The sequence below is a fragment of the Triticum urartu genome, chromosome 5 (genome assembly GCF_003073215.2).
Source record: "Triticum urartu cultivar G1812 chromosome 5, Tu2.1, whole genome shotgun sequence".
Lineage (NCBI taxonomy): Eukaryota > Viridiplantae > Streptophyta > Magnoliopsida > Poales > Poaceae > Triticum > Triticum urartu.
The window spans coordinates 44338722-44351407 of record NC_053026.1 but is presented as its reverse complement, the minus strand read 5'-3'; the positions used below and the strand labels follow the sequence as shown (position 1 = coordinate 44351407).

Genomic DNA, 12686 nt, shown 5'->3' with positions numbered 1-12686 from the left:
ATTTCTAAATTTATTTCAGAATTTCCGGCGATGCGCTTTCAGTGGAAGGAGACGTTCTCGTCGACGACGAGACGCCTACGATGACTTCGTAAATTTTAAGATGATATGCCGGCTCAGTCTTTCGGAGGTACTCATAGGGATAGGGTGTGCGTGTGTGTTTATAGGGGTGAGTGTATGCGCGTGTATACGAGCGCTTGTGTCTGTACTGATGAAAAAAAAACCCCCCGGACCTTGTCCCCCAAATCTGGCCGACGCCGCCGCCGCCCCCGTGTTCCGTCACGCCGCTGCTCCCCAGCTCACCGTCGGTCTCGGAGGCAAAACCACCTCTCCCATCGCCGCCGGTCTTAATCGAGAGTCCAACCACCTCCTCCCAACTCCCACCATGGCAGCATCGCAGAGTTCAATAGCGATGGTGCCGTCGAGGTGCACAGCAGAGATGCACACGGCGCGGGCCACGGTCGCGGTCGAGATCTCTGGCTACAGCCGTCTCAAGGGCCTCGGGAGAGGCAAATATCTCCGTTCTCCGGCATTCTCCATCGGGGGCCACGAATGGTGCATCTACTACTTCCCCGACGGAAGCCCAGACGAGGCGAGCCAAGGTCACGTATCTGTCTTCCTCAAGCTCTTGACCAAGAACGCCGAGGTGAAGGCGCTCCACACGTGGATGCGTTTGAATCGAGTTAGTGGGCAGTCGATTGTGGCGCTCTCCCGCAAAGGGCCAGACGTGTTCGAGCGTAAAAAATCTTGGGGCGTACCAAAGTTCATGCAGACCACTGCTGAAGTAGAGTCGGCGTACCTGCAGAACGATTGTCTCCTGATCGAGTGCGAAGTCAGTGTTATCAAGGAAACACTTGATATCCATGTGCCACCCTCTGACCTTTCGGATAATCTTGCAACCTTGCTAAATGGGAAGATAGGAGCAGATGTGACTTTCAAGGTTCAAGGGGAGGTCTTTTCCGCTCATAAGATTTTGCTTGCGATGCGATCGGCGGTCTTCAACGCGGAGTTCTATGGGCCTATGGGGGACAACGGGGCACAGGACATAACTATTGACGACATGCAGCCTGCTGTTTTCAAGGCATTTCTTCACTTCATCTACACCGATTCATTGCCTTCCATGGATGATCTTGATGATGATGACAAAAGAGAAATGGTTAAGCACTTACTTGTGGCTGGAGATAAGTATGCGATGGAAAGGATGAAGAGGGTATGTGAAGGGATGCTATGCAAGAGTCTTGATGTTGAGACCGTGGCGACCATATTAGCTCTAGCTGACCAGCACCATTGCAACAACCTCAAAGATGCTTGCATTGAATTTATGCTCTCTTCGAATAGAATGGATGATGTGATCGCAAGCCAAGGGTATGCACACCTCAAAAGATCTTGTCCTGATCTCATTGTAGATGTGTTTGAAAGAACAGTGAAGTCCCGCAAAATTTAGTACGCCAACCTTGTCTGAGCTACTGCTTATCCTAAAGCTCTGAAAGATCTTTGGAGGCGAATGCCTTATGTTTGGTCGCAGAAGGAATCAAGTCTTGCTAAATTTGGCATGCCCAGCCTGGGTTAGCTTCTATCTAGTTACTTTTGACACATAGCGACCTGAGATGAGGGTGCTATGTCTTTAAGTTTTCAGAGATCTTTTGGAGGAAGCAGTTGGTTCTATAAAATGTATGTCCCCAATGTATTGGTTGTCCTGTCTGATATAAGTATATATGAATCTATGGTAACTCAGTAGTTAACTTTTTATGTTCTCACTTTAATTGCTGGATTATGTGAAGAATGATAAAACTTTAAATTCTTGGCTATCACTTTTGAGATAAACTGCTTATGTGAAGAATGTTAAAACTTTGAGTTCTTGGCTATCACTTTTGTTAATATTTGGCATATGTGAAGAATGATAAAACTTGGAGTTCTTGGCTATCACTTTTGAGATAATCTGCTTTATCTGTATGAAATACTTATATTTGAACGCCAGCTGCTATGTTTTAATTAGAGACAGTTACAAATGGTTTCTTGACATGTTTGCCTGACCCAACAAAGAAGGAATTAACATCAAATTTCTGTTCCACTCTGAAAGGCACTGTACGTGAAATCTGTACAGGTAAATTCTTATATGCAATTGCTTCCTGTTCATAAATTTTGATCATAGAGGGTTTTATGTGAAGAGAAATGCTGAATGAATCTTTTTATGAATTTAATGTATTGTGTGAAGCATATCGAAACAGCAACTTGCATTTTCCTTGAAAATCAGAAACTGGCAGTGCAAGATGCTAATTGTCAGTGATGAAGCCTTCCGGGGCAAATCACGGTTGCATGTCTCAGTTGTTTTTCTGAGGTAGGATGTTGGCCTAAAAGTATACTATTCTAAGGTAACATTGTATGCCATTACATTTTGGTAATTTGATACAAATTTGGAAAGTTTTGCCGTTGACACAGTTTCTCTGCGTGCACTAAAATTATTCGGAGAACTTTAGGAGGAAACGAGTTGGTTCTATAAAATGCATGTCTCCATTGTATTGTTGGCTAGTCCGATATAAGTATATCTATATATGAATCTATGGGCTCACTAGTTTCCTTTTTTATCTGCTTACTTTAATTTTTTGGTTTTGTGAAGAATGATACAACTTTGAGTTCTTGGCTATCACTTTTGAGATACATTTGAATGTCAACTGCCATATTTTAATTAGAGAACAGTCACAAATGGTTTCTTGACGTGAACCTTGGTAGCAGTTTTTTGATTCAGAAAATTTAAGTTAGAAAATGAATTGAATCAAACTACTTTGATGTTAGAGTGCAGTCAATTGTGGATTTAATTTTTAGTTAGTAGTACTTCTGTTGTACTAGCATATGTTCAGTGAAGCCTCTGCGCATGTTAGCTACACAAGCTCATTCATGTACTGTAAGACATAAGCAACCACTAGCCACTGTACTTGTATTTGTACAGAATTGAGGAAGGGGTTAACTGAACAAAAACCGAGCGAGGGACTGAGGGGAATCAAGAGGTTTAGTCGAAATGGCGGAGGAAGTGGGGATCACCCAGCCACTGGGTGGATTGAACAAACACTAACGTGGGTCTGTGCATGGTGCGCCCCTCGCCTTTTAGCTTGGCTCCCACGCCGCCCGAAGCTGGAGTTGCCCTGGCAAGGCGGCAATGGCACCGGCGTGAATCTAGCAGCTAACGAGAAAGGAAGTGAGGTAATGTGTCTGCGATAGCTTCAATGAGTGATCTCGGTTAGTTTTTACACAATTTTTTTTGTATATTCCTCGTTTCTATGCCAAAAAATGCCCACTGCTTGACCATTTTTCTAGGGATTTTTAGTCCCAAATGTGGTTGATCTCTGTATCTTTTTTTGCCAGTTTCTTCTATGCAATTCGCTTTGCAAAATGTGATACAGTAATACCGTTTTCAAAAAAAACCCTTCAGGTTTTTATGTGATCCATGCAGTAATAGTTTGGTTTGTTCAGTTCAGTAAAGCTCTCTGGATTATGGAAGGGGTATACTAGTTTCCCTCATATCGCCCTTTCATTTTTCTGAATTGTTTGGTTCTACATAGGTCCTCTCAAATTTTTCGTAGCCACCGGATACTTCTGCATATCCAACTAAAATCATCATTGACCAACTGTACAGTTTGTTTCTCTCAGTTGTTTTCTTTTACACGTTGGAAGTTCCTTGGCTCAAAGTTCATTAAGATTGTAGTGCTGGCTAGGAGGTTATCTGAATCTATCAGTGGTAACTATGTGTTCTAGTAAGATATAAAGATTATTTGTTTTGTAGGATTGGGACATACAGGAATTTTTCCTATGGTTGACTTTGCATGAATTTCAGAGGAAATTTCCATACCTTTGTTTCTGTGACAACTATGCCATGCACCTAGTCTAATAGGAAATTTCAGAGGAAATATGATTGTGTGTTTTCTTTTGCTGCAACAAAACACCTTCTATTACAGATTCACTCATGTGTTTTTATATCCTCTAAAATTCAGTATAACATTACATACCGATAGATATTTTCATATTTCTAAGTTTTTAGGCTTTATTGTGAACCAAAGAGCCCTTCAACGGGGAACGATTATTTTCATAAACAAATATCTCAGACGGTTCTACGCTACTAACTGACTGAGATAAATATATGATGTCGTCAGCCCTCGGACTAGAATCTGGATTAGACCTATGTATTATGTCAGTCGGTTTTGTTTCTATGCACGTAACAATTAGATTCCACATACTAACCGGTTTGTACAGAAAAACTGATTGCACCAGTATTAGTTTTTTTTTTTTTTTGCAGGGAGCACTGGTATTTGTGTCCTTTCATATACAACCGAAAACCAAAACTGGCTGAGCCATAATGTGTAACCAAACCAGCAGTGTTCATTAGAAGGTGAAATAATTGCATTCCTCTTTTTATAAAGTAGTTTCGTTCAAGATCCCTTTCTTAAAAGAAGGAAATTTTGTTTTCCTAGATTCAAAGCGAAACGACCATTCGTCAACACTCATGGTGAAGTGTTGATAAACTACAAGAAAATAATCTTCTTTTCTATACCGAGCCTTGCTCGTCCTTCGATCTCAGCCATCAAGGTACAAGAAAACTCATGTGCTAGTCTACTATCTACTACTATAAAAGCACAAATGAGGCAGATGCAAACCTTCACAGCCGTCAAACCACATGATCTAACGGTCCATCAACTTAACTTGCCTCTACCGTACATCCTGCTTCGCAGGGCGAGGAGCTCTCTGGCGTCCTGCTTCTCAAGGGGAGGTGTCCCTGCTCCAGAAATTCCCCAAGGTCCAACGAGTAGCTAACCTTTTCATAAATTACGCTCTTAAAATGCTTACATTGTTTTGGGCCAGCTAAAATGGCTTTTTATTTGGTTTTGTTTTCTTACATGAAGGATGGAGCTCCTTCAAAGAGGGAATAAATGGACTAATTTTATTTGATATTTCATTTGCGTAGTTATTCAGATAAGAATATTGTGGTTCATGTCTGCACATCAGAACTGATGATAACTTTGGCATACTTGTAGGTGTCATCGAATGCTTTCGTACATGGAGGGTACAGAGTTTAATCTTTACTGCAGTCTACAATGATGGATGTTCAAGTTTTCACCCACAAAATTTACAAAGAGCTCTAACATTGATGGATGTGGAGTTGCTGGATCATGTAGCACCAGTTCTTTTACATTTCTGAGTTCTCCAGAATGCAAATGAGCACACAAGAGGACTGGAATATGTAACTCAACTTCGAAATAAGACTAGAGCGGGAAAGAGAGATTATGTAGCACCATCAACATTTTCAGTTGATTAACACTGGTGCTAACCAAGAAATGCTAGATTGATGTGGACATGGCTAACATAAAAACATATATAAATATTAGACGACAAGGTGAGGTCAAAAAGACCAATCCTCCACGGCTCTGTAGAAAGTTCATTACTGTCTACTTACTGCTGCATTGCATGGTAGTTGCAAATGCAAGAATAGTTTTCTGTCTTCCCATTGCTGGCTTACTGGACACACTAGACTTCCCTGCTATATAATAACTCCTGCTATTTGGAACCTTGGTTCCTTCCTTACAAGTTAAAATCTTGACAGCTTTCTGAGATATTGGGACAAAAGGAACACTCATCCAACTAGCCGGTGCTTCGTACAGAACTGAACCATCATCCACTGCAATGAAAGTTATCTATCTGCAGTGAATTTATTTTATTTTATTTTTTATCTTGAATCTGATCTGAGGCCTACCCCTTTGTTTTGTACTGAACTAAACGATGCTTCTTACTGAACTAGACCCTTTCCTCGTTCATGTACTGTCTCTGTTTTAGACGGATTTTTTTTACAGTGCTGTCCTTGGTGTCAGCAACATCCCAAATCCAATTTGTTTGATTCAGTCACATAGGCCAGTAACTATAATCAAAGTGAAGATTAAACTTCATGCCTAGCCAGTTGATTTTCCTTTTTCTGGTTGCATCTTTATATCCAGGTCAGATTTACCCCACTTGAGAACAAACCATGCTTATACAGAGGAAAAATTGAGCAAGTTTGGCATAGTCATTCATAGAAATTGAGACTGTTCCTCATGATTAATTTCGTTAGCTTTAAGTCTCTCCTGCTGTAATAAAATTTTAATTTCCCACATTGTTCTTTCTTAAAAAGTAATTGATTTTTTAGTTTGGAGTTGTGCTAATATAAGTAAAAAAAATACTCACAAGAAGCATAAGTAAAAATATATTTGTACTCACATGTGGGGCCCAAACATGAATACAAATATATAATACAACTTTAATGTGAGACCAACACTCCTGTAAAACAAATAAATAAACACTCTTGTAAAAAGCACAAATACGTTTCACCAAAAACCATGCTTTTGGTTTTAGTTTTGGTTCCCAACCAATTCTAATTCTATGTTATAATATAAGTGAGTGAACAAATTGTATTTACAACATGACAATATAGCTTTTCGGTCCCCCCCTCCCCCCCCCCCCCCCCCCCCCCCCCCCCCCCCCCCCCCCGCGGCTCCCGTGTCGTCCCCCGCGGGCGACTAGGGTTTCCCCCCGGCGCCGCCACCCTCTCCAGCATCCCCTCCCCTTGCCGCCACCTGAGGGACGCCCGGCAAGCCGCGGCGGCCGCCGATGAAGGTGGCGGCGAGGTCCCTCGTCGCTTCGTTCCCCTCGCGAAGGACCACGGACTCCGGGGCGGCGGCCCCAGTCGGCGAGGTGGCGCGGCCTCTGCGACAGGCGGCGTGCGCGGCATGTGACGGCCGGCCTCCTCGGCTGCTCGGGCGGCGCGGAGCCGGCGGGGGTGGTCGTGGCGCGGATTTCTTCCGATCCAGATCTGAAGGTCGGGCTGTTTTCTCCTCCTCTGCTCACTCCTCCCCTCCGGCTGTCCGCTCTGCAGCTCTGGCTGCCAGTTCTCGTGCCGGCGGTGTGCTGGTGGCATAATCTGAGTTCGGGGGAAACCCTTGGTAGGCTCTCCAACCACGGCGGTGATGGCGCGTGCGTGCATCGCTTTTCTCCTTCGAGGCACCGCTGAGGACTCCCCTATCCATCCCCGTCCCAGATCCTGGGTGAAAACCCAAAACTCGTCTCGGGTTGGGCGGTGGCGGCGCCCTGCACGTCGTTCCCTCGGAGGCGCCGCCTTGGGTCGTCTGGTTCTCCGAGTGAGTGGCACCGAGGTAGGAGAGCGCCCGTCGGCTGCGAGTCCAAGCAGAGGCTTCTCCAATCTTCGCCATTGGGTCTTTGCAGCTGGTTTCTTCGACAATCCCCCAGCGGCTTTCCTTCTGTTCTCAATGCCCGGGCGGGTGGCAGTGCAGCTAGTGGTGTGAGCCTACGGCGAGGTGAGAACCGTGAGCTATGCCTGTTCTGGGTTACGACCGGCACATGTCCGTGCTCTCGGGTGAGCGCCCAACGACCCGACGGTGCGGCGCCTTCGAGCCTAGGCGAGAAGATTGGGGTCTTCTTCGGCATTGGAAGATAGGTTGCGGGGTCCCAATCCCATGATCCGGCTGCTCTCAGTGCTTGCAGGCCTTGGGCTGATCCCCGAGGTTACTCTGCTTTCCTGCTCTTGGTGTCGATGTGCAGTAGGCTTCGACATTACATGCAGATCTTTCTTGTCTCTTCCTTTGTGTGCAGTAGTGTGCGTTGCGTTGTAAGCTGCTCAGTCAGCTCCCTTGTATCTTTCGGTCGCTCTTGCTTAGTGGCCTTGTGTAATCCTAGCCGGTTGATGGCTTTGTTAATTCAAAGTCGGGCTCCCCTAAAGCCTTCGTTCAAAAAAAAAAAAAACAATATAGCTTTTCCTCCTTTCCAATCCTCGACTCCATGTTCTCAACTCACTAATATCCACTCTCATATGTTCGAAAATTCATGATGCATTCTGACGTTAAATCTTGCGGAGTAGGTGGCTAACATTCTCCAACGCCTACCACATGTCCACATGATTTATTGTTGTGTTTCTGGTCTGGTTTTAATATTGAAACGCGCAACAGCTGCAGGATACCAATGTCTCTCGACAATTTTCTAAACCGTCTGCCTAACTCTTTGTCTTTTTCATGTGTTCGTAGAAACACATATGCACTGTGCTAGTATGAGTCGGTTCCAATACCAATTAGAATTTCACGGTATCTAGACAAATCTAAGACAAGAATTTTAGGACAAGAATTTTGGGTCGGTGGTAATATGTACCAACTCATATCATATTATCCACGTAACAATTGACTACTCCTATAACTCCCCATGTGTAGGGAAAACAATAGGTTATTAGTGAGTGAAATAATTATCCACTAGGTGCAAACCACTTCTTTTCTTGAGTAACTAAATTTAATTTGTGTTTATTCCACAGAAAATACGTTTGGTTATGGGTTAATAATGATGTAGTTTAGTCTATTCTTGAATATTTTACTAATCCAAACTAAATTGAGTGCATAATCAGAATTCACTCAAATTGCTTAGGGGCCCCTTTGGAACACATGATAGGAAAACACATTCCCCTCAAAAAAGAGAAGGAAAACACATGTATAAGATCTTTTTTGCAAATATATGATACGATTCCGAGTGAAAAAAGAGGGTCAGGATCAGATTGATGAGTTCACGTGCTAAAGCTAGGCAAGTCCAGCCCACTGACCATGGCGACCACTACAACCCAATTCATGTGCTCCGAGATATTTTTGATCAATCCTCTCTCCCTCTCCCTCCCTCCCCTCTCTCTCTCTCTCAAAAATAGGGCTAGGGGTTTCCCATGCACAACCTCCTCCTCCACCGGTTTCCCTCGCTTGTGCCTTCTGGCGCTGGTGAGGTGGGGAATCTCAGTTTGATTGGTCTTGAAGTTTAAGCCATCCTAACCCCAGTTAGTGTTTATTCTAGGTGTCTATTTGGCCTTGGAGAGGCGCGGGAGTCATCAAAAGCGTGCGATAGGTTCTTCCCGTCCCACCTACTTTTCGGCGATGCTAATTTGCATGAGCGAAGGATGTGTGGAGCTTTGGAGAGGGCCAGAACATGAGCCTCACTTTTTCCATGTTTCAGCTAGGTGGTCTTCAACGATATCCTTCGGTGGAGTGGACGTCGACGATTTGTATTTTAGTCATCTGGCTTCTTCTCCATTCAGCGAAGTATAACCAACTTTGGCTTCGTTAGGAATCTAGTGAGGTTAGGCCTCCCCTGCTCCACCTGGAAAGATCAGGGATGGTTGGCCAGCCCTCCTCAGCACTTTCATCTCTGGGACGATGATTTGATCCTCAGTTCGTTGTCTCTGGCTCCTACCAATGACTTCTCAGCCGTTACGTCAAATGAAAATCTTAAGTTGGAACTGTTGTGGTATGCTTTCTACCATGGCAATTGGTGAGCTTTTGGATCTCTAAGGGTGAATTGGTGCAGTTTTGATTTTTCTTTCTAAGTCTCATTTAAATAATTATAAATCCAATGAGCTTCGTCGTATATTAGATTTTGATTCGATGTTTGTAGTGGAGAGTGATGGTCGGTTGATGGCCTCATTTTATTTTATCATAAAAGTGAATAAAGATGAGTTGAGCTGAACTAATCGTCTAATTTTGTTGATATTTTGTTTATGAATGAGGGTGTTGTACAATGGCGTTTCATGGATATTTATGGCCATCCTGCTTGTAGTGAATTCCATTTGTCTTGGGGTGATATTTCTAATTTGCATAATAAGGACACTCATCCTTGGGGTGATTTTAGAAGATTTTAATGAAATTTTGTACTCTTTAGAAAAAAGGGTGGTAATGTAAGACCTAATGCAATGATGAAAGACTTTCGTGACTGTCTTATAGAGTGTGGTTTGGACGATTTGGGTTCATTGGTGATCCTTTTACTTGGAGAAGAAGGGAAAACAAGGGGAAAATTGACCGGGTAGTTTGCAATGTGGAGTGGGCATATCGATTTCCTCCATCTGGGGTTAATGAGGAACACATACATTCTGACCACCGTTCGTTGGTTCTGGATATGGATTATTTTGATGGCAATATGTTTAGCGATACGTCTCCAATGTATCTATAATTTTTTATTGTTCCATGCTGTTATATTATCAATCTTGGATGTTTTATAATTATTTTATATCATTTTTTGGTACTAACCTATTGACATAGTGCCAAGTGCCAGTTGCTGTTTTTTCCATGTTTTTTACATCGCAGGAAATAAATATCAAACGGAGTCCAAATGCCACGAAACTTCACGGAGATTTTTTATGGGCCAAAAGGAATACAACGGGACCTGGCTGCGCTTGGGGGTGCCCCGAGGGGGGCACAACCCACCAGGGCGCGCCAGGAGGCCCAGGCGTGCCCTGGTGGGTTGTGCCCACCTCGGGTGCTCCCTGGACCGCCTCTTTACTCTATAAATACACCAAAAATACCAGAACCCTAGGGGAGTCGACAAAATCATCCAACCGTCGCAGAGTCCAGAACCACCAGATCCAATCTAGACACCATCTCAGATGGGGTTCACCACATCCATTGGTGCCTCTCTGATGATGCGTGAGTAGTTCTTTGTGATAGGAAATATGCCCTAGAGGCAATAATAAAATTGTTATTTATATTTCCTTATATCATGATAAACGTTTATTATTCATGCTAGAATTGTATTAACCGAAAACTTAGTACATGTGTGAATACATAGATAAAACAAAGTGTCACTAGTATGCCTCTACTTGACTAGCTTGTTAATCAAAGATGGTTAAGTTTCCTAGCCATAGACATGAGTTGTCATTTGATGAATGGGGTCACATCATTAGAGAATGATGTGATTGACTTGACCCATCCGTTAGCTTAGCACTATGATCGTTTAGTTTATTGCTATTGCTTTCTTCATAACTTATACATTTTCCTATGACTATGAGATTATGCAACTCCCGAATACCGGAGGAACACTTAGTGTGCTATCAAACGTCACAACGTAACTGGGTGATTATAAATATGCTCTACAGGTGTCTCTGATGGTGTTTGTTGAGTTGGCATAGATCGAGATTAGGATTTGTCACTCCGATTGTCGGAGAGCTATCTCTAGGCCCTCTCGGTAGTGCACACCACTATAAGCTTTGCAAGCAATGTGACTAATGTGTTAATTACGGGATGATGCATTACAGAATGAGTAAACAGACTTGCCGGCAACGAGATTGAACTAGGTATGATGATATCGACGATCGAATCTCGGGCAAGTAACATACCGATGACAAAGGGAACAACATATGTTGTTATGCGGTTTGATCGATAAAGATCTTCATAGAATATGTGCGAGCCAATATGAGCATCCAGGTTCTACTATTATTTATTGACCGGAGATGAGTCTTGATCATGTCTACATAGTTCTTGAAACCGTAGGGTCCGCACGCTTAACGTTCGATGACGATCGTTATTATGAGTTTATGTGTTTTGATGTACCGAAGGTTGTTCGGAGTTCCAGATATGATCACATACATGACAAGGAGTCTCGAAATGGTCGAGACATGAAGATTGATATATTGGAAGCCTATGTTTGGACACCGGAAAGGTTTCGGATGAGTTTGGGCATTTTCCGGAGTACCGGCGGGTTACCGGAACCCCCCCGGGAGTTAATGGGCCTTAATGGGCCATGGTGGAAGAGAGGAGGATGCGGCCAAGTGGGAGGCGCGCGCCACCCAAGCCCAATCCGAATTGGGGGGCCCTTTCCTTCTCTCCCTCTCCCTCTTCCTTCTTCTCCTACTCCAACTAGGGAAGGGGGAAACCTACTCCTACTAGGAGTAGGAATCCCCCCTTGGGCGCGCCCCATGAGGCCGGCCCTCCCCCTCCTCCACTCCTTTATATACGGGGGAGGGGGGCACCCCATAGACACACAAGTTGATTGTTTAGCCGTGTGTGGTGCCCCCTCCACAGATTTCCACCTCGGTCATATCGTTGTAGTGCTTAGGCGAAGCCCTGTGTCGGTAACTTCATCATCACCATCATCACGCCGTTGTGCTGACGAAACTCTCCCTCGGCCTCAGCTGGATCAAGAGTTCGAGGGATGTCACCGAGCTAAACGTGTGCAGATCACGGAGGTGTCGTGCGTTCGGTACTTGATCGGTTGAATCGCGAAGACGTTCAACTACATCAACCACGTTACTTAACGCTTCCACTTTCGGTCTACGAAGGTATGTGGACACACTCTCCCCGCTCGTTGCTATGCTTCTCCTAGATAGATCTTGCGTGATCGTAGGAATTTTTTGAAATACTACGTTCTCCAACACTTTGTAGACCTTCGGGTCCGTAGTTAGTAGCTAGATGGCTTTCTCTCTCTCGCTGAATTCTCAATACAATGGTCTCTTGGAGATCCATATGATGTAACTCTTTTTTGGTGTGTTTGTTGGGATCTGTTGAAACTTTGAGTTTATGACCAGTCATATCTTTTTATATCCATGAAAGTTATTTGAGTTTCTTTGATCTCTTATATGCATGATCTATTATAGCCTCGTATTTTTTCTCCGATATTTGGGTTTTGTTTGGCCAACTTGATCTATTTATCTTGTAATGGGAAGAGGTGCCCGGTAGTGGGTTCGATCTTACGGTGCTCGATCCCAGTGATAGAAAGGGAACCGGCACGTATGTATAGTTGCTACTAAGGATAAAAAGATGGGATTTATATCTACGCAATAGATAAACGAATCTTGTCTACATCATGTCATCGTTCTTATTGCATTACTTCGTTTTTCCATGAACTTAATACACTAGATGCAT

The 12686-nt window shown here is 43.8% G+C and overlaps 1 protein-coding gene across 1 annotated transcript; it reads left to right on the top strand.

Annotated features, from left to right (window-relative positions):
* The first annotated feature begins 229 nt into the window (after positions 1-229).
* Positions 230-1650, top strand: LOC125555583 (BTB/POZ and MATH domain-containing protein 1-like). Its single transcript, XM_048718489.1, has one exon. It carries the CDS (start codon positions 383-385, stop codon positions 1439-1441), a length of 1059 nt encoding a protein of 352 aa, XP_048574446.1. The 5' UTR covers positions 230-382; the 3' UTR covers positions 1442-1650.
* The last annotated feature ends 11036 nt before the right edge of the window (positions 1651-12686 follow it).